At 32.3% G+C, this 22800-nt stretch overlaps 2 protein-coding genes across 2 annotated transcripts; both read right to left on the minus strand.

Annotated features, from left to right (window-relative positions):
• Positions 1–4254: 4254 nt before the first annotated feature.
• LOC135134658 (odorant receptor 94b-like) lies at positions 4255–5676 on the minus strand. The gene is made up of 6 exons (XM_064063394.1): positions 5145–5676; positions 4866–5082; positions 4719–4818; positions 4560–4664; positions 4358–4513; positions 4255–4305 (listed from the first exon to the last, which is right to left on the minus strand). Exons 1-6 carry the CDS (start codon positions 5674–5676, stop codon positions 4255–4257), a joined length of 1161 nt encoding a protein of 386 aa, XP_063919464.1.
• Positions 5677–13598: 7922 nt separating this feature from the next.
• LOC135134659 (uncharacterized) lies at positions 13599–15425 on the minus strand. Its single transcript, XM_064063395.1, has 3 exons — positions 14888–15425; positions 14734–14784; positions 13599–13816 (listed from the first exon to the last, which is right to left on the minus strand). Exons 1-3 carry the CDS (start codon positions 15423–15425, stop codon positions 13599–13601), a joined length of 807 nt encoding a protein of 268 aa, XP_063919465.1.
• Positions 15426–22800: the final 7375 nt, after the last annotated feature.

Consider the following 22800-nt stretch of genomic DNA (forward strand, 5'->3'; position numbering starts at 1 on the left):
CCGCGCCCCTCGTCGTTACCAACTTCCGCTTTTTGCTATGGCTGGGAGTTTGTTTATATAAACTATGTCTCAACGTGCGATAAAGAAATGACACGGTCAGTGGCGTAACTGAAGCAAATGCATATGTACTTTTTCTCTGCTTCTCTCGATGTATAAACATTAACAGTCGAAGTTAATCATGTATTGACAATATATGAAATGATTAAGAGATATTCTTCCGATCACAAAAAAAAATTTCAACATTTGCTATTTATGGTGCTTATTCACGAACACACAATAACAAATAAATAAATATTATAACATTATTGTTGCGAAAATCGGAAGTGCTGTTCTTGATTTGATGGGCGAAAAAAGTTGGAAGTGCCGGGATCTGTTACCGGAACTTCTAATTGCACTGCACACTCCACCTCCACTAAACCACAGGCCACAGTTGCTTATGTTAAAACTCATCATATTTTGCACATTTTGAGTTAAACTTTTTTGGCAAAAATTGTAGATGACGTCATGAATTTTTTCGGGGGAATAAACAGATATATTTTCATTAACAATTTACCATGCTCACAATCAATTTTAACCATCTGCAAGATTTCAAAATATTCAGTTCAGCAATTCTTGATTTATTCACTAAAATAAAGTGACTGATTCATTTCTTTTTTTGAGTCACCCTGTATAAGCAAGTTAAAAAATTTGAATGCAATGATTAGTTACAAGTGTAGTCAGATCATATACTTTATTCAGTAAAATTGTGAGAAGACGTAATGAATTTTTTTTGGGGTTGATAAAGAGATACATTTTGATTAAACAGTTACCATGCTTACAATAACTTCAAAACGTCAAGATTTCTAAGTATTCAGTTTTGCAAAATCAATTCACTCCGTCATTAATTTTTTTCAGACACCCTGTATAAGCAAATATCAAAAATTTTACAAGTATAGTCAGATCATATACTTTATTCAGCAAAATTCTGAGAAGACGTAATGAATTTTTTTTGGGGTTGATGAAGAGATACATTTTGATTAAACAGTTACCATGCTTACAATAACTTCAAAACGTCAAGATTTCTAAGTATTCAGTTTTGCAAAATCAATTCACTCCGTCATTTAGGGGGGACGACCAAATACATTTTGATCAAAAATTTACCATGCTTATGATAATTTTAAAATATCTTCAAGATTTCGAAGCATTCGGTTCCTGAGGAAATCAGTAAAATAAATTTACGCTCTCATTTATTTTCTTAAATCACCCTGTATATGCAAATCCAAAAAATATGAATGGAGTGATGGATCACAAGTACAGACTGATCATATTTTGTACATTTTAGATATGATTTATTCGGCAAATTTTCGAGCTGACGTCATCAAGTTTTTGGAGGGGATAAGCAAATATATTTTGACTAAACATTTATTATGCTCTTTATAACCTTAAAACATCTGCAAGATGTCAGAGCATTCCGTTTTGTAGTTCCTGATTAAATCAATAAAATATATTTTCGCATTCATTAATTTTTTTGAGTCACTCTGTATATGCAAATCCAAAAAATATGAATGGAGTGATAAATGACAAGTACAGGCTCATCATATTTTGTACATTTTAGATATGATTTATTCGGCAAACTTTCGAGCTGACGTCATCAAGTTTTTGGAGGGGCTAAGCAAATATATTTTGACTAAACATTTATTATGCTCTTTATAACCTTAAAACATCTGCAAGATGTCAGAGCATTCCGTTTTGTAGTTCCTGATTAAATCAATAAAATATATTTACGCATTCATTAATTTTTTTGAGTCACTCTGTATATGCAAATCCAAAAAATATGAATGGAGTGATAAATGACAAGTACAGGCTCATCATATTTTGTATATTTTAGATATGATTTATTCCACAAACTTTTGAGCTGACGTCATCAAGTTTTTGGAGGGGATAAGCAAATATTTTTTGACTAAAGATTTATGATGCTCTTTATAGCCTTAAAACATCTGCAACATTTCAAAGCATTCTGGTTAGCAGATTAAAAATTAAATTTCAAAATGTTGTTTTATAATTTTGATTTTTTTTCCAAAAATCTGGACGTTTCGGGTGAAAAGTCGATTCAGAGTTGTAAACTACATGTGTAGGACTATGTTATTTTATACAATTGAAAACCCATTTACTATGTACAATTTTGAAGTGACGTCATCGCTTTAGTGGTGGGGATGATTCGACAAATTTTGGTTAGCGTTTTACCATCTACATGATATTCTTAATATAAGTACAAAATTTCACAACAATCGGTCGAGTACTTTCGGAGATTATCTGTCTAATAAAAATCCGGGACAACAGACGGACAGACGGACAGACGGACGGACAGACGGACAGACGGACGGACAGACGGACAGACGGACAGACAGACGGAAATGGGAGACCTATTTCTTCGTCTTCTAGGGGTCATGAAAGATCGAGAAAACGTAAAAGTAGAGAGTCGGCCGACGGACTCGATTACAATACTTCCTTTGCTTACGCTCGGGAAGTAAAAAGCAATAAAATAGGAGGCAGCCCTCTTGACTAGGTTTCTATTTAGTTACTCGTTATGTTCATTTTATTGCAGTTGTGTACCAACTACAGTTATAAGCAGGCTGATTGCAAAATTTTTATAAGCAGGAGGTTTTCGCTTTGGAGTATTGCAAACATTCTTCTCAGTTTATTTTCCATGATCTGGTAAGTTACGTATGAAAGTATAGTTTCTTATTGGTTTCAACAATTTTATTCCCCAATAAAATATCGTCACAGTAGATTTTGAGAAATTTTAAATTCATTTGCTTCTTAGAAAATTAGACACAACCTTTACAGAGGTTTTCATAAAACATTAAATTCGCAAAATCGAATCATTTATTTAAATAGGAAACTATATTTGTTTAATTGTACTTCAGGTTCGAGGGTATTTTTATTTATATAACTTGATACCAATTTTTAATATGTATTCCCAACACTGAAACTGTCGTAAGTATAATGGTAGCCGATCTCCTTAAATAAGTAAAAATCCTATCGAAAATCTGCAGAATATAGTGGATCTATACTTTTCATTTATCATTGGATTTTTATTTTAGAATCGCTTATACAAGGTGACTCAAATAAATTAAGGAATGGGTAAATTTATTTTATTGAATAAATCAGGAATGGTTCATTTCACTTTCCCACAAATTTGGGAATACAATACTGTTATTAACAGTATAGTATTACACTGCACTTATCCAAAATGATATACGTACCTGCCCTTTCAAAAATGTTGATGACGTCACCACAAAGTTTTGTGGCGGATAAACTCATTGAAATATACGCGTAGGTCGCTTCTTTACATTTACATATCGCATACATATCTTTATAACTTTTCACAAAAAAAAATAAAATTCGCAAAATCAACTTTTGTAATTTTTCGAAAAAACTGGATATGTTCTATTATATTTCAGGTGCGAAGGAAGTTCTGTAGAAATAACTTTCGATCAATTTTTCTTTATAACAAAATAGTTGATTGTTTTACTCTTCTTCCATTAATTATCTATTGTCTTAACAAATACTGAACTAAATGGCTCTAAATTTTTGGTTTTAATTTTGTTCAAATCTCTACATCCAAAAATGTTTTCAACCATTTTGGCACTTTAAATTTAAGAATGCTATTAACTAATTATTTCCAGAGCAAATTTCTTTATTTTTCATGGTTTTATTCGCAAATGGAACTTCGCAACAAGGGACGACGGAAAATGGGGCCCAATTTCTTCAAGAATGAGAAAGTGGTATTTAAAAGAAATTACTCTATACCGATGAGTAGGAGGTTTGTATATTTTGAAGTTCTGAAAACTATGATGCAGGAGCTAAAATAATGATCTTTGATTAAGGATTTTATTTATAAGCTACAAAAATATTTCCAAGTACACAAAGTCCTAGAAATATGTAACTAAAAATTGTCAGACACATAATTTATTACTACCAATTTAAAAATTTTCACACGCCATGATTTTTTTAGAATTTATTTCAAATTAAATTACAACAAAGTAATATTTTAGTATTAAATCAAGTGGTAAAACAATCAAATTACACATCTTGTAACTGAAAGTTTTTAGCCGAAATGTCTGTGCTCTGTGGTAACTGAGATTAACTAGAACGTTGAGATTCAAATCTGAAGAGTGACTATCATTTCAAACACATTCACTTAATTCGGTATGTTTTATCATTTTAGTGAACGATATTTAATGACACTGGCGGACTTTAGTCACTGCGTGTTTAATTAAGATTATTCATAATAGCAATAAACGAGTAACTGGTTTTCAATACCTAAAAAAAGAAGTCAATATTTGTTATATGAGAAACTGTGTCGAAAACTTACAGAAATAAACGTCTGATACGTTAACTGAATTATTTTTCCAGCAGTTAAGATAACAGGTGATTTCGAACGTTCCATAACTATTATCAACATTTTTCTGGTCTTAACATCATATTCATGCCATGGACTCATGTAGATGGCTTTCATTATTTTTTCGTGCTGAAAAAAACACATGAAAGGAAGAATTCCAAAACTTGTCTTATACCTCTTCATATAAAATTGTCCCATAATGACAATAGAAGAATATTTGAGCAGCTACGGCAAGATAGCTCACAAAGAACAAAACGGCGTTCATACTTGTGGGAGAAACCTGTATTTGTTTTGTATTACAAAAATTAGCGAATAAAAAATAATATATGTGTACCAACGTTAGACCGATGCAACAAAATCCCAAACTGAGTGTGGTTCCAGTGATTTGACAGAAAGTACACCAAGAGAAACAGTCTTCGTACTTTTTAACAAAACTAGAAAAATACATGATAGCAGCAGTAATAATAGTAAAGTTCCTTACGTCAAAATGCTGTCATAATGTACGATGCACTGCTTCACGGCTTCACACAAATTTTGAGAGCATGATTTAAGATAGGTGTTACGTTGTAGATATAATTTTCTTTTGCCAACATTAAGCAAATCATGCTCCAAAATTTTAAGCTGACTTACTGCGTGATACGCTAAACCTCCTAGTAACGGTTCCAACAAAGTAGTAACAAGTCCAAGGTAAACAATCACTATTTTATTATAAAATATGTTTAAAAATGGTAATAATTGTAATAATGAATTATTTAGGTACCTACGGCCACATAGACGTACGTCATAAAGTAAACTGCGGTTCCTTTTTTCGGTTCATAGGGTAACCAAATGTCGACGGGAAACCTAGCTTTTTTGTCGAATAGTGGCAATGTATTCCATGAAATAGCAGCAAACAGCAAAACTGTAGCATACACCCGAAAAGTTCTCTTGCAAATTCTGCGACAGTTTTCTAAAACCAGTTCATCTTCCTTGTTTTTTGGGGCAAAGTAATCGTCACCGAAATACTCGATGCATTTTCGCATCTCCGGGCCACTCATCAATACCAGGAAAACTTTCAGACACACTGCTATCGATGACGCTAAAAACACTAACATTTGATTGGTTTGCCTGATGTCGTTGGTTTTTTCTTTCACGAAACCGACAAAAGCTAACGTAGAAACCGAAGCACACCACAAATACAAGACGTAGGACCAAATTTTTGCTAGTTTAGTTTGTTTGTCGTCGTAGTACAAACCGATGAATCGTAAGGCAAATATTATTATGTTAAAACTGTCTTTGATGAGGTTCGTCATGGTAGCTGCGACTACGCCCGTTTATAGAAAATTTTAAGAAAGTATTTCTTTTATAGAGCTCTTTGATCTTCGTTTCCGATGAAGTTTTTTATGAGATAGTAATTATTCGTTGCAATAGAATATTACATTAAAGGTTTTAAACCAAACGGCTACATCAAAAGGAATGTATGAAAAATTAATTAATTGATGGCTACTGTTAAGTGCAGACGAGTTTCATTTTTTATTCATTTGATAAAACTAATATCCTTTTATTATTTCAATAAACTAAAGCACGCAATGTCCGTTCGTGACAGTCATGCTTTCTCAGCCAAGTAACTAATATTTTTTTCAAGTCATCTAAATAAAAAATAATGAATGTTAAAATTTTGTGACGTACGTTTTAATTGTGTTGTGCTAGCAAAAAGAGAAGGAATTCAAGTAGACCATGCTTTTCCATTTTTCGCTCACAAGGTATTTTTCATGGAAGTACTAGTAGTAAATAAATACAAATTTTTAGAAAAAGCGCCAAATATTTTAAGTAGCTTACATCAATTTCGGAAGTTTTCTGTTCAAGTTAATTTCTCACATTAAAAAAGATATTTATAAAGAGATTCTAATACTGTTGTTACAAAACGTTGTTAAAAGCGTTGAATATAACTATATTTTACTCAGTTGTCATAGCATGCTTATTTCTTTTTAACTAGTTCGTCACCTTGACGAATTTTGAATTAGATATTTTTTGGGTCTCATTATTTCTAGAATAACTAACTGCAATTTTATTTCTATAAGTTGTAGGCCTATAGGCTATGTTTGAAAGAAACCGTCTAGTTGATTAGTGTGAAATATTAAGGGTGCCTCAAAAACATTGCAAAAGTGGTAAACTTTAACACCACATGTATATTTCCCTTGAGAATATTCAGCATAACTTCTATGTACAGAAACCATACGTGCAAAATCTATTTTAACATTTTACATATTTTTTAAAAACCTGTATAACAAAATTCTTTGATGTTTTGCAAGATCGTTTCAGCAAAGTGAATACATTTTTTTACGGTTTTTGAAAATGTTTGAATGACTTTTGGTCTGTATATTTAAACATGTACCATAAAATCTGTGTTGTAAAGAAACTTTTTTTGTAATTATACATAAGTATATGCAGGATTTGTGGAATGTGGACCAAGTTCTCTTTAATATAGGGTATGAAAAAAATTCATTTAAGTTAAATCCTGTATCCACAGGAACGTCGTGATTAGCGTTATACTGCACTATCAAAATTTATAATTTTGCCCCAGTCAAAAATTTTTGATATGTGGTACAAAATTCACCCAAAATATTTAAACGACAGTTTTTCATTCGTTATTATTTTTTTAAACAGATAAATATTTTCAATTTTCCGAAAATACAATTTAACCCTGATTTCTGTAGGTTTGTTCCGTAAAATATACAAATTCAGAAGTGTAAATTAACAAAAATGTGCAAAACCAAGTTTATGTTTTGTTGAGCGATATGATATGAAAGTGTAATAACCCAAACCTTAATTCAAAATGGACGATTAAGACCCGATTTATAGAAAGCGAAGTTAAAGTTAATTCGCGATTAACTTTTAATCGAGGTTCGTTGCGAGGCAACGCGCATGTTTTAACCAATCACGGGCTCATATTCCACATTTTAATCCTCTGTTAAACTAATCGAGGATTAAATATTTAATTCGTTGTTCTATAAACCAGCCCTAGGTGTATTAACTTTAAACCGAAAATAAATTTGAACCCTGACATCTGATAACCTCATGTAATTGGAAGTCGTCAAAAATATCTACAACAAAATTGCTCTGTTTATGCAAATGGTGTCATTTGTCCTAATTGTAATCAAACGACATTAATAAGTGTCGATTTTCCTAATAAACTTCATCATATTCTTAATTTCAAAAATTGAGAAACATAACATATGACCATCAATTATAATTTATGATTTTAAAATCTAAGTTTGAAATCGGAATACAAATCGATTAAATAAGATCATTTAAGAATTAAAAGATTTTTTTCGGTAGGAATCATTAACGTTTTTAAGCTACTTGTTCATGTTAAAAACAATACGAACTGATTTAAGTGTATTATAAAGTAAACCACAAAACTGTCAAAACCAATATTGTAATAAATTGAAAATCTAACGAATTATTTAATAGTTTACTATTATGGTACAAACCCGTCCCACTCAATTTCAGTCGTTAGAACTGGTTTAATTTACTTTTATAGTACACTTATTTCAAATTAATTGCTGTCTGAAGCTTTAACTGATCGTTGGAAGTGAAAAAGTAGCAATAGAAGAAAAGAAATATTTAAAATAATAATTTATGCAACAAGCGAGGCATTTTTTATTCACAAGTACGGGCATTAAGAAACTATTAATGAGAGAATCAACTGCAGACTGTTGAGAAATTAGGTCTTAGATTAAATTTTTGTTCACAGCTGCATAATAAAATAAATTTAGCTGTTCCTACTGTGTTATTATTTTATTACGATTAATTATGCTGCAGAACATTTAGATACTTCCTTGTCTACAGTCACATAAAATATGTAAATATGCCCCACGAAGGATGGAATTGAAGCGTTAAAAATAAATTTTCGTCACTCGTGAAGTTCTAGGATGATGTACACAAAATATTTTTTGACGACTGCTATTTAGAAGCACAACAAAATCGAAAAAGACAGTTTAGATTTTCCAAATTTAGAAAAATGAATGTCAGTAAAAAATATCTTTCTGTATAACTTGTTTATTAAAATATTTTTGTAACTTTACAAAATTTTCTACTTTATCTTGCTTTCGACACAAATCCTCTTTTACTTCAAAATAACAATACATATTATAAAGTTGTTCTGCCAAAAATGTCAGTCATGCTCATTACCTAACTTCCTAAACCTTTGTGGTGCGTTACTGTCTGATTAGTAGGCAACCAATAATTCGGTTCCAATAATACATTTGCTACCTACCGTAGGAAAAGAAAATCCTTATTAAAAGACTATTCATAAATTTTTGAAGTCTGACTTAATGTACGATCTTCTGTCATCTCATTGTATTATGACATACTGTGATTTATATATAACATGAAACTCTTGTACATGGCAATAAAATTCTAAAATAATTTTTTTTTTTTTGAACAAGGAACAAACAATTTCTAAATTAATCGCATACAATACATGGTTAAAAGGCAAAAAAAAGGGTGTAGTGTTAATATAGTGTCAAAATAATTACACATAGAACTATGAATATAGTGAAAATTTATAAATGTTAAAACAAGTAAAATACCCAGACAAAAATCAATAGTGGGGGGTCAGTCAGAAAAAAAACAGTAGGAGTGATAACAAATCAAAGAGTTGAAAATAGATAAAAAAGGCAATTATTTTAGGAGCACGATAAGAATTTGACATTGCAAAAGATATGAAAAATCAAAATTGACATGTGTAATAAAGAGTGAACAATTTGCTACCAATTATATCACTGCAAATATAGACGAAAGCAGAAAAAATAAATAAAATTAGATGATGGAGAGAATCATAGCAGTAGCACTTACTGTAAAAAAAAATGAGAAAAAGAGTTATCTGCATAGAAATATTCGTGGCAAAATAAATAATTAAAAAATCGGAATTATATTAGCCTAGATATTTCAAAACAAAGGTAGACAAAGCGGAATTTAAAAACCTAATGTCGATGGTAGACTAAATGTGCTGAAGAAAGTAAAAAATATAAAAACGAAACATAATGAAAACAACTGGTAAGATAGTAATTATGAGAAACTATTCAGGTCAAAAAATATGCACTAAAAGAATTACTGCAAGGCGTTTATAAAAGTAGACGGCAAAATGAATAAAAGAGATACAAAAAAATCAATAAGAGGGAACCGTATCGGTAAAAAACTAATAACTAATGAATTATGTATTCACAACCTGGTAGTAATAGTTATATAGGTGTGAGGTGCAAAGAAAAATCGAAAGTTATATTGTGAGGAAACGGATGCAGAAAATGCACGAGGCTACAATGAAATAACCTTTCTGAACGGTTGTAAAGTTTGTCTAGAATTATAAGAATTTTATGGACTCCCAAAGTTAATTCGTTTTACAGCCCTGTTGTCAATTTTATTGTACAGCTGAAGAGCGGGACGAACTCAGGTACAGTAAGCATCGGCTTTCCCCTGACAGGCTCTTTACCTGTACAATAGAATTGATGCCTGGGCTGTAAAACGAATTAACGTTGGGAGTCCATAAAATTCTTATCATTCTGGACAAACTTTACTTATAAAGTGTGTGTGAGGCTACCTTACTAGAAAGGCTACGGGTTTTTAGAAAAGGGATTTACCAAAATCAATATCTAGGGAACGAAAGAGAACCAGTGTGTGGGTGTTTTGTCAAAATTTATTTTAAAATACGGGACAAGTGTACACATGCCAAGGGATATCTTGAAATGTTTACAGGTAGACGGGTTGAAGATGCGGAAAAGAGAGAAAAAAAGCAGTTTGTTACGTGAGTAAGTGTTGTAACGATGACAAAGAGAGGAATGAGATAAATCTTAACAAAACCACAAAAATTGATGCAGAAAAAGATTTACAGAATGATTAACTTACAAATGGTAAGACAGAGAAAATATGATGAACTAGACAAATGGCAGGATGCAAGTTATAACTGAATGTGATAAATTTTGGAAGATAATAGAGTTGAACAAAGTGGCTGAAAAATAAGGAAAGGATCGGACAAATAATTTAATTAGTATACTATATTTTTATTTATTTATTTATTATAAACAATACTTAGTTCATTCAAGGAAGGAAAAGGTGCAATTATTCAAGGTAAGTCACTAAATGTGCGCTCCTCGATATGTCATTAATTATTATTAGAAGTAGAAAAAAAGTTATAGAATAAACTTGTACAGTTGTCTAAGGAGCATATTAAAATTATTTTCAACTGTACAGAGTGTTCTGTTAAGTCACAGCACAACTTATTACTCTTATTTTTTTATAGAATAAAACATAATCTCTGGCTAGGCTTTATAACCATAGTTTATTTTTGAATTTACGATGGCATATTGCCCAATTAATGCAATTGAAATTTTTTAGCAACGGAAGGGTTCACAACAAATCGTAATATGGTTGGTTTTAAACCTGTGTTGCGATATGTTGTGGGGAGGTAAATTTACGCCCTTTATTGTGATATAAATAAAATTAAATTTTAATATCCAGTGTTTATAAAAAATAATTATAACAATTTTCAAATATCGATAGTTCAGATTTTTCAAATAGAAAACCTTTATTTTATTACTGCGTCTTATTCTGTTTTTTTTTGTTCTCTTTGTTTTTCATTAAATATAATTAAAGTTATACTTATTGAGATTTTTTACTTTTTTTAAGGGACACATCGACACATTGTAAGGTTTAATTTTTTTATAAACACTCTCGTGTACTAAAATTTTATTTAATTGATTCCATAACGCGCGTACTTCTATTTATGTGTTTGTAAAATATTGCAACACAGATTTCAAAAATAACGTGATGGCGATTTTTTGTGAAATCTTATATTCGCTAAAAATAAAATAAAAAAATGGCAACATGGCAACAGAATTTCAAAAATAAACTATGGCTATAAAGCCTAGAAAGAGATTTATAAGAATATTAAAAAAAAAAAAACGAAACAAGGAAACAAGTTATGGGCTGTACCTCGAAAACAACGATTTCTGTATAGTCGAAAATAATTTTAACATATACCATTCAAAGAGGCGTACAAGTATAAACTCTGACTTTTTTTCTATATGTAATTAATAATATAATTAATGAAATATCAAGGACTGGGCGCTTTGTGACTCACCTGTTTAAACCTCAACTCATCCGTGCCATTACACTGCAAACTGATTTATTTGAACAAAATAAATTTTCTCTTTCAGATTTTTATATACATTTCATGTGTTTCGTCAGTCTTTTTTATTGTTGAATGATCTGCCGAATGGGTTACACATATTTTGGACAAATTATAGACCCTTTTCTGCTCCTAAAAAATATAAAGTAAGTATTTTCAAGTAGTAACTATTACCAAAGAAAATATTCGATGCGTGTTATCTATCCTCTCACTGTTTCACAATTTTCTGTATGAATTAAAGTTTGAACTTCACTGGAGAAATTACCATAACGGATGGAATTAATTTTATTCCATAATATAATAGGACGACTATTATTTTGTATCGTCGCAGCACAGATTCAACTTTTAACACCTAAAAAACACTGAAATAATGAGTACACGAACACTATGACTGCTATTAAACTATCTACGACGACGCCTGTTACACTTCTGCGTACGTAGTGACTAAACCTATTCGTTAAATTGCATGCAAGTGCATTTCCCTCGATCCCATATTTTAATTATGAGATTAAGCCAAGCATGAATTATAGATTAAAGTCTGTTCCCCGAGATGTGACTAACCGACATAAAAAATCAATATGTCTCATTGATTCCAATGTAATGCAAAGTATTAACCTTTTTTTCTGTAAAATGAAGTAATTAAATTTCGTTTTACCGACATACGGTGCATCGATTTACTGCGTCGTGCGGTGATTTCTATAGTTTGATGGATAAACGTGCAAATCGCTGCGATTGAATGAATATAATAATTTTTAACAAGTTTAATGAGATAATGAGAAGTAAAAAGATTTATTATATAGTATTTAAAATTTATAAGCAATAATTTCTAACAACATGAATTGATGTAATTGATACCACTATCGATTGTTGATACTCTGATCTAACTATGACTAAGCTGCTTTATCAGGATGATAAAACCGTTAGAAACACTTACAAACTGTGTGATATATTCTTAGCAGAACTACGTTCTAAATATATTTAGACAACGATCAACTTGTTTATGTGTAAAAATAAACTCTCTTGCTATACATGTCTTTGAAATACTAAAAATTAAATCGGAATTTAATATTATTTTCAATTTCATGAACAGCTGCATAATAATTTGTGGTGTATTAAGTTGTAATAATTATAATGAAAATTATTTTAGGATAATAGTAAAATAGTTTTTCCGCTGTCATCAATTTTGTTTCCGAGTATGTTAATTTTTGTTAGCATTATAGTAGTATGTACTACTGATATACGGTTGTCGTTTGTGAAATATATATATACAGTGAGGATGGAAATAATTTAAGTCAGCTTCAGCAGTTCAAAATTATTTTCAAAGTGCAACAAATTCTGTTTAGAAATTACACACAAAATCGAAATTTTGTTCTTTATTTCAACAATTTTATCTCCCACTAAAAAACCATTAAAGTACATTTCAAAATGTTTCATAATCATTTATAATTTGTAAAAACAGCAATCAAGGAGTAACTCGTTTTCAGAACCTAAAAACACAAAGTATATGTCAATTTCTAAAACATTTCGAAAATTCTTACCGTCGTAAACGTTTCATAGGTTAAATTAATTACCTTTCCAGCCGTCAAATAAAGGGGTTCTTTTGAACGTTCCATAATTATCAGTAATACTTTCTTAATTTTTCTGTCATATATATACCAAGGACCTTTATAAATCGCATCTATCAAACCATTATTCTACAAGATAACAAAGACAACAAGTAGAAAAAATTTTAACTTCAGTCCTGTGTACCTCTTCAAAAAGTAGTGTTCCATAATGACAATAAAAAAATAACTGAAAAGCTATAACGAAATAGCACGTTGCTAATGTGATGGCATTCATATCGATAGAAGAAGCCTATAAACTGACTTAAACTAAAGCAATTTAAAAGTTACTACTTTACCAGTGTTAGTCCTATCGAACAAAAGGCAAGGCCGATTGTTGTGCCTGATATTTGGCAAAATACACACCAAGAAAAACAGTTTTCGAATTCATTAAGGAACCTAAAATACATTTGGAATGTTTTAAAAATAATCTTATAAAATTAACTTACTCCAGTATGTTGTTGTGGTGAAGAATACATTGCCTTAGAACCTCCGATGCTGCTTCGAAAATAACCACAGAATACTTATTGCTCTTTTTTAGATCATCGTCTATTAGGTTACCCAGATTATACTTCAAAATTTTCAACTGACCCCTAGCATGGTACACCAACCCTCCTAGCAATGGTTCTATCATGGTACTAGCAAGCCCAAGGTAGAACACGACTAGAAAATATAATAATATTGGACACCATAGTAGGTAGTTGAGAACGAGGGGCTTGTTGTGACAGTTTTTAGGAAAACGAATATAATTTGGTATCTATTAGCTGTTTGACCATCATAAAAGTATCTGTCGGTAGTCTAACTATTCCCCTACTGGACTGAACAGGCAAAAGGTCAAAATTGTTCATATTCACTTTATAACAGGTATTTTTTTAAAAAAAGTGCACTGTTACAACTTGCCCCGTGTTTGGGGCTAGTTGTAACAGCCATGAGGCAGGTAGTACCAGTAACAATAAAGCTGATGTTGACACATATTTAGACTTTATTTTTCAAAAATCAACACGACACTTTATTATATATAATATTTATCAGTAAAACTCAAATAAACTTTTAGAAAAAGAGTCAACATTAAAGATTTGAGTTTTATTTTCCTTTTTCTTAATATATTTGGAAACCGATATATGGCATAGGTCAAAATTTTCGCTCACTTTTCGTATGCTAGGTACGAGATTTGTAGAAGTGAATTTGGGATAAGTTGTAACATGTTACAACTTGCCCCTCAGATATTGTTACAACATGCCCCGTAGCACAATTTTCTACATTTAATTACATTTCGAAAAAATTATGTCGCTTAGCTTCAAAATGTGTAAGGAATATCAAAGCTGAGTAATTTTTGAACTACATGTAAAACTAAAAGTTTAAAATTAATTAATAACAGATACGAAAAACCAAATTTTACTAAATCAATATTTTATATTACTAGGCCAAAACGAAACGCGTGCACACATCCACTCACTGCGCTGGCTGGAGGAACAGTGGTTGTGATGACATGATGTCTTATGGTGCAAGAATTAAAATCAGTAAAAAACCTGACGTTAAAGAGTTTAAATTCCGGGTAAAAATTTAGTGTTACAACTTACCCCTGTTACAACAAGCCCCTAGTTCCCTTACAAATGTGTAATATAAATAAGCTGTAGAAAGTTTGACACCAAAACATGAACATTATTTTAGAGACATAAATTTAAAAAAAATAAAGCTTTATACCTACAGTTAGATAAAATATTGTCGATTTACCTGCAACAACGTAGAAATACGTCACATAAAAAACCACAGGCCGCTTCGTTGGTTCATACGGCAGCCAAATATTCACCGGAAGTCTATACTTTCTATCAAACAAAGGTATAACGTTCCAACAAACTCCAGTAAATGTGATTACACTTATGTAAATGTTCACGTTTCTCCGACACACGTAGAGGCAATCGTCCAGGATTCTTTTCTCTTCGCTGTTTTTTATTATCACGGCTTTATATGTGTTCCCAAAAAATTCGATACACTTTTTAAGTCTCGGTGCGTCGATTAAAAATGACACCAGCTTCAAATAACCAGAAGCCGCAACAGTGAAAAATATTACCATTTGGTTTATCTGCATGATGTCTTTGTTTTCTTCGAGGATGAGTTTAATTACAGTTAATATTGAAGTTAAAACACCAGAAAAATATAACACATATGTGCGAATTTTTAGTCGGACGGATCGGTTGCCATCGTGGTAGAGACCACAAAATTTTAGTATAAAAATTACAACGTGAAAGCTCTCGGCGATTACGTTCGTCATGACAAGTAAGTTTGTGGTTCAGGTATCGTTGACTTTTTCTTAAATATCGGGAATTTTCTTTGTTCTCCGTAAGTCTTTATTAATTATAGGATTTTTCGTTTCGTACGCGTAAATAATGTATCAAAGGTTTAGGATAAATGCCGCCGCTTTTAAAAGACAAGAAATGAAAGATTAATTGCCTGCGACGATTGCTACTCATCTTTGATCTTTTTTATTGGTAAAAACGGTAGTATCTAAGCTTTTGGAATTGATTATTTAATTCCAATATTTAGATTAGGGTTATCGCTTGTTTAGGACATGCAGTATAACAGGTATAGTGAAGTAAGCTACGTTCCTGAAGTATTTTGTGTAAGTATTTCAAGCTAAAGTTTTAAATCTTTTTAGCAAATGAATATATATCATTTCAGCTAGTAAATATTATGAACATGGAAGCTTAAGCAATATTTTCAACCTGAACCATCTGATTGCTATCAATGGGATACATATTTGGAATTGCTTCTTGATAAAATATTTAAATATGGTTTAAAATGGAACTTTATATATAAATTATGCTTTTTCCAACAACCTTGTTAAAATTATTTATGCTGTAAGAGCTTACAAAAAATTAATTACTCCTATATTGGTAGTGGCGCTGCCTTCTACCAACGTCAGTGTTGAATATACCTGGCTATTTTTTTTCGGCTTTATTAAAAAATAGTTGTCACAATTATTTCCATGACAAAAGACTCAAAATGAATTAAAACTTTTTACTCAGATTATATTCTATAGATAGGTAAATTATTTTGACATTATTCAAATATCAAATAACTCTAAAAACGTAATAATTTTCAATGTTTCACTACGTTCCTTTATAGTAAAATATTACTTAAATAAGTATTTTTGAAATTTTGCAAGATTTCAGAAAAAAAAAGAAGAAAAGGTAAACTGTTCCCAGGGGGTTCAAAGGGTGTACAGAAATTTTTTTAACTGAAAATGATACTAGGTACCGTATTTCTGTCTACTTACCCTGAACGCATAATTTCTTATACATACTGTGACAATTCAAGCAAAACCGAAAAAGATACGATTTTAGATCGTATTGTGTTCTATTTAGTTACTAATTTCCACAAATTTCAAGTGTGATATTTTGTTCCATCTCAAACGTAAATTACAATTTGATGTTTATTTATGTGATTATATTTGGTCCAGACAAATACAGACGTCATTCGCATGCATAATTCAACAAAATAGAAATTTAAAAAAAAATCCAATTTTTTGTCCCAAAATTATTCACAAGGAGTTTGCTAAAGGGCAATTTTTATTACTAAATTTGACATTTTTGCTAACTATTGTTTCAACTAGTAAAAAAGCGAAAGCTGTTTAGGTACTTACTTTTGTGGAATAAAGAACAAACTTGATGCAGAAATTGAATTAAAAAGGTTAGAAACGTCATCAGAAACTAAGGATCTGTTATCAGGTATAGGCACTATCTTATTAAATTTGCCCAGTAGATCCAAAGAATTCTTCAGACAACTATATTATGTAATATATTTATATTTTCGAGGTGACCATTACAAATCTACCTTGTAGTTTTACGTCCCCAAACACGTCCATGAAGTGTCACTTTTTTGTACTCAGATGCTGAAAACCTACTTTTGCGTCATTCGTCTTGTGTTTTTGAACTACTTTTTTTATAAAAAAAAAACTCCATTATTTGATCTCCACCTTTACTAAATATCGTTATGATTATGAAGTACGACGGTACCAATTTGTTTCTTGGTAGACGAGCCAAGTAGCAAAAAAAGATTTTCTAACCTCAAAACCACTTATATAACCAAATATATTTTTCCTTATGATCTCCTAAAAAGCGTTGCGTGCACCGAGGCCGAAAAGAACTTTTTTCACTAGCAGCCATAAAGCATGCATTTGTCGACTTGCTTAGAGGTAGTAAAGTTCAACTTTTGCGCCCAAGGTTCAAAAATAAGATTGAGGTTCTGTACGAAATACTTGATGTGATTATTTGTTAAAGTGAATAAATGTATGCAAGTACCATTACTTGACTACATGCATGGTAATTGGTAGATGGTGGAAGATAACATTAATAGAGATAATGGAGATACGACAGACAGCAAAATTTTACAAACTTCAGGGACGATATTTCTCTTTCTCTGACAATATAGTAAAAGCACATTTTCTGAGGTCCCAGCGACCTGCTTCTTTGAAGACCAGTCTTTGTACTCTACATAAACCTTCATATAAACGCTTTTGGATTATTTTTCTGACAATACATAGTGTTCTTACCCATACGAGCATAATAAATCGTAACATCAAAGTTCAAAGGAAACTTAAGAAAGCTTATGATCAATATCTAAATTGGACTGTTTCATCCTCACATGAACATTTAGATCGTGATCATGAATAATAACGTAATTACATCTTCTTTTCGAGTTCCAGGATTCTCTGACGCCCTCAAACTCTTTAATATAAACATAATGTATACCAATATTTTGTCCCTAATGTCGAAATTACGATGCTTGGAATTGTACATCCACGCAAACAACCCAGCTTGTGTGTTACTGACTGAAACTTGGTTGTCTTCTCAAATTCCTGATGCTTCCTTAGGGTTAACAGATTATAATGTTTATAGAACTGATCGTGACGGAAGGGGTGGGGGCGTTTGTGTTCTGCTTAATAAGTCAATTTTCCAACGGTTTAGAGTGTCCAGAGTAAAGGTTGAGACTCCGCAGATTGAATCCTTATTTTTACAACTTTGCAGTAACGAATTTACTTTTTCTCTTGGATGTGTATATCGACCCTCTAGTACTTTGATAGCAAACGATATTATATTGATATCTGAACTTAGACGACTAAGCGAAGCTCATAGCAATTTTATTGTGGCTGGAGATTTTAACTTTCCTTGTATCAGTTGGCCTCTAAAGTCAATTTCTGCAAATCACAGTAGTTATGGTCTGTTTTCGAATCTGATAGTAAATTCTAGTCTTGTCCAATTAGTTACCGAGCCAACAAGATTTCGTAGTGGCCAGACACCTTCACTTTTAGACTTGGTGCTAACAAACCAATCGAATTTAGTGGGTGATGTACAAGTATCATCCCCCATGGGAAAGTCAGACCATGCGGTGCTAGAGTTCAATGTTCAAATACTTGTGAAGAAGGAACCTAAGCATATGAAGAAAAAGATCACTAAAATTGATATCCCAAGAATTAAACATTACCTGGCTAACAATTGCGATTGGTCGGTAACTTATAATACTGCTGATCCGGACGTGGCTTGGAAGCATTTTCATAATATTGTAAATAGCATAATAACAGCTGAAACTACAACTTTTTTTGTGAAGGTTAATCAGAAAAAGCCATGGATTAAACGTGAACTAATGAAGGCTATCAAGATTAAGAAAAGACTTTGGCAGAAATTTAAGGCTACTAAATTGGAATCTGACTACAGGGAACATCGTAAATTTTCCAACAAATTGTCTTTTGATTTTAAAAAAGCAAAAACTCAGTATGAAAATAGTTTAATTGGAAAAGGTAACAAGGCAATTTATAAATATGCACGACAGAAAATGTCGAGTAAAGTATCAATGCCGCTAATCAGGAGACCTGACGGATCTTTAAGCGAAAGTAATTTGGAAACTGCGAACTTGCTAGCTGATTACTTTGAAAGTGTCTATGTTACTGAACCACCAGGTGTACTACCTATAATTAATACACCTCGTCTCACGGAGTGTCTCGAAAATGTGATCTTAACAGGGGAAAGTTTACTAAATGAGTTATCAGCTTTAAAAATTGATAGTGCGCCGGGTCCTGACAACATTACTTGTAATGTGTTAAAGAGTTGTGCCCATGAGATTGTAAAGCCGTTGCTTCATATAATGGAAAGGTCATTAATCGATTCGCGTTTACCATCGGATTGGCTTAAAGCGTCTGTTACAGCTATTTTCAAGACAGGGGACAAAACATTAGCTTCGAACTATCGTCCCATAAGTCTCACATCTGTGTGTTGCAAAATTCTGGAGAGAATGATTTGTAAGCAACTGAGAGGGTGGGCACTTGATTACAGTTTAATTCCAAATACTCAGCACGGTTTTGTTCCAGGTCGGTCAGTCACTTCATGTTTGTTAAAATGTGTAGATGATTGGGGTTCACAAATCGATAACAAGAATCCTGTTGACGTGATCTATTTGGACTTTGAAAAAGCCTTTGATCGGGTACCGCATCTTCGTTTAATTACTAAATTAGAAAATTTTGGGATTCGAGGCCCATTATTGAAATGGATCAGATCATTTCTTCATGGTCGTAAGTTTTACGTCAGAGTGGGCGATACGGTATCCTCTGAACGGGTGGTTGTGTCTGGTGTCCCGCAGGGTTCTGTATTGGGACCACTGCTTTTCATCCTCTACATATCGGACTTACCTCATTTAATTTCGTCAAATCATGTTTTCTATGCTGATGACTGTAAACTGTATGCTAATCCTATTCAAAATTATCGAGAACTGCAAACGGATTTAAACACTGTCTACCGCTGGTGCTTAGACTGGTTGATTCCGTTGAATAACGGCAAGTGTAAAGTATTGCACTTGGGTACCAACAACCCCAAACACATTTACATAATAGATAATGAGGCAGTAAAAATGGTGGATAGTCAAAATGATTTAGGTGTTATAATAACATCTGATCTATCTTGGTCCAATCAAGTGGCTTACGTTGCACTAAAAGCAAATTCTGCATCCTATATGTTATTCAATGCATTTAGACACCCTTCACGAGATACATTTCTGAAATTGTTTAAGTCGTATATACGGCCAATTTTGGAATATGCCAATGTTGTGTGGTCACCAATTTTACAGCGGGATAAGGAATTGCTGGAAAAAGTTCAAAGAAGGGCTACAAAAAAGGTATTGGGCTATAGAACACAAAATTATCAAACCCGATTAAGATGTCTAAATCTTACATCATTGGAACAACGACGGAAGAGGGGAGACTTGATATTGGTTTACAAGATTTTTCACAATCCAAATATGTGCCACCTCAGAACCCTTTTTGAATTGAATGCTAACCAATTGCGAGGGCACGTTTACAAATTAAAAAAGCAATCATTTAGAACTATTGTTCGAAGGTTTTTCTTTTCTAACAGGGTGTTTGATGAATGGAATAATTTGCATAGTGAAATCGTAAATGTGACAAGTGTTAATATGTTTAAGAACAAACTGGATCAGTAACTTTACTTAGGGAAATCTATTTGAAGGAGCATAATAGGTCTCTGACCTCTGCTCCATTTTTTCTAATAATAATAATAATAATAATAGCAATTTCTTGCAAATTTTGCGCCTCCCCTTAGTTCTGGAAAGGCGCATTGTTCAATTTCGATCACGTTCTGTTCAGCAGACACTATTAAAAAAATTCGTGAAAAATTTTCAAATGTCAAACAACAAAAGTGTCACTTCACCAGCGACTACTATGATGTAAATGTTTGTGAACTTAAACATTTTTCGTCAAAAATTGAAGGTTCGTTTTTTCAATTTATTCTCTTTTACACTTTCTACTCTGTTTGATGCCTGCTAATGAAAAAAATAGTATATTAACCACGGTTGTAAGTTGTAAAGTCACTTCTAAACCTCGCGCTTTAGAGCCCTCGACGTTCCGCTCGGTTGGCTAATAATATACTATTCTCGACCTCATCTGATTCGTAGGCCTCGGCTTCGCATCGTCCTCAAACTTCAAATTTGCCAAAAAAATTCGTCTATATGGTTTTGATACACAAATAACTATTCTAGGCAACTATTACAAATCTAAACGTTTTACGTCCCCAGTCACGTTCATGAAGTGGCACTTTTTCGTACTGAAATGCCAAAATTACTTTTTTTCACTAGCAGCCAGGACGCATGCAAATGTCGACTCATTTAGTGGTAGCAAATTCAACTTTTGCTACCACGGGTTCAAAAAGTAAATTGAGGTTATGTACGCAATGTTTGATGTGATTATTTCTTAAAAAATGAACAAATGTGTGCTACAAACATTACTTGAGTATACGCATGGTAGTTGGTAGACGGTAGAAGATAAAATGATTAACTGGGCGACAAGTATAAACGGTTTTCTTTGTGTTGAAGATTTAGATTAAGTTTGATTAGAAATCAAAACAAAATCATGTTGCGTCAAAAAATTGAACGTTTATTTTTTCAATTTATTGTCTTATGGTTTCTACTAGTGAAAAAAATAGTATATTAACCACGGTTGCAAAGCCACTTCTAGACCTCGCGCTTCAGAGCCCTCGACGCTGCGCGTCTCGGGTTCTAATTTGCGCTCGGTCTAGAATGCTTGGCCTTGCAACCTTGGCTAATAATATACTATTTGTACTCACTTGTCACCTTTTTGGACTGACTTGTCACTTTTTTGTATTCCAATGTTAAAAACTTACTTTTGCGTCCTTGACCTTGTGTTTTGTTCTACATTTTTTTAAATGAAAAAGCCAAAAGCGCCGTTGGCAAATAAAATCGTTTTGATAGTTGAACTCTCCCTTTACTGAATATCGAAACCAATTTTTTTCTTAGTATAAGAGCAAAGTAGCACTTCTTGGTTTTTATCAAATCTCCAGAAATCCCCAATACTACTTCCATTACGAATTACAGAGACGGAGATACTCCCTCAACTCTGGATTTATTACTAACTAGTGATCCCAATTTGATTTCCACTCTCGATTTTGATCCTCCCATTGGTAAATCTGATCATGTTGTCGTTAAAGCCACCATGCAGACCATCAGCTATAGCAATAAACAGAAAGTGGCTGGGTATAAACGAGTGATACATTTTCCTAAAGTGGAGCGAGATATAAATGCGGTTAACTGGGAGACTTCATTCTCACAACAGACTCTTCCTCATTGCTGGTGGTATTTTGTTAGTATCGTTAATTCCTCTGTTATTTCCAACAGTAAGCTAAAACCATTTACCTACAACCCTGTTAGACCTTGGATTGATGATCATGTTTTTAATCTCATTAAAGTTAAACGCAAATTATGGCACAAATTTAAAAGAACTGGCTCCGTAGTCGATTACAGAGCTCACAGAGCATTTTCCAATGAATTATCTAAAACGATCTTTAATAAAAAAAAAACATACGAGGAAAATCTCATATCATATAACAAAAACAAATTTTTTAAGTATGTGAGGTCGTCTTTAAGTTCCAAAGTTTCTCATCCTATACTTAGAACGAATGACGGAAAGGTTGCAGATGATAAGGCCCTCATTGCTAATATGTTTGTTGAAGCATTTACCAAATCTTACACCAGTATTTCCAAGTCTGTGAGTTACCCTAACATTTTATCTATGAGAATTGTCGACTCGCTTACTTCAATAATCTTTGATTCCAAAACGGTTGAAGATC

Source organism: Zophobas morio, unplaced genomic scaffold (genome assembly GCF_036711695.1).
Source record: "Zophobas morio isolate AGI-343-1 ecotype UQ-CSIRO unplaced genomic scaffold, CSIRO_AGI_Zmor_V1 ptg000023l, whole genome shotgun sequence".
Classification (NCBI taxonomy): Eukaryota; Metazoa; Arthropoda; class Insecta; order Coleoptera; family Tenebrionidae; genus Zophobas; species Zophobas morio.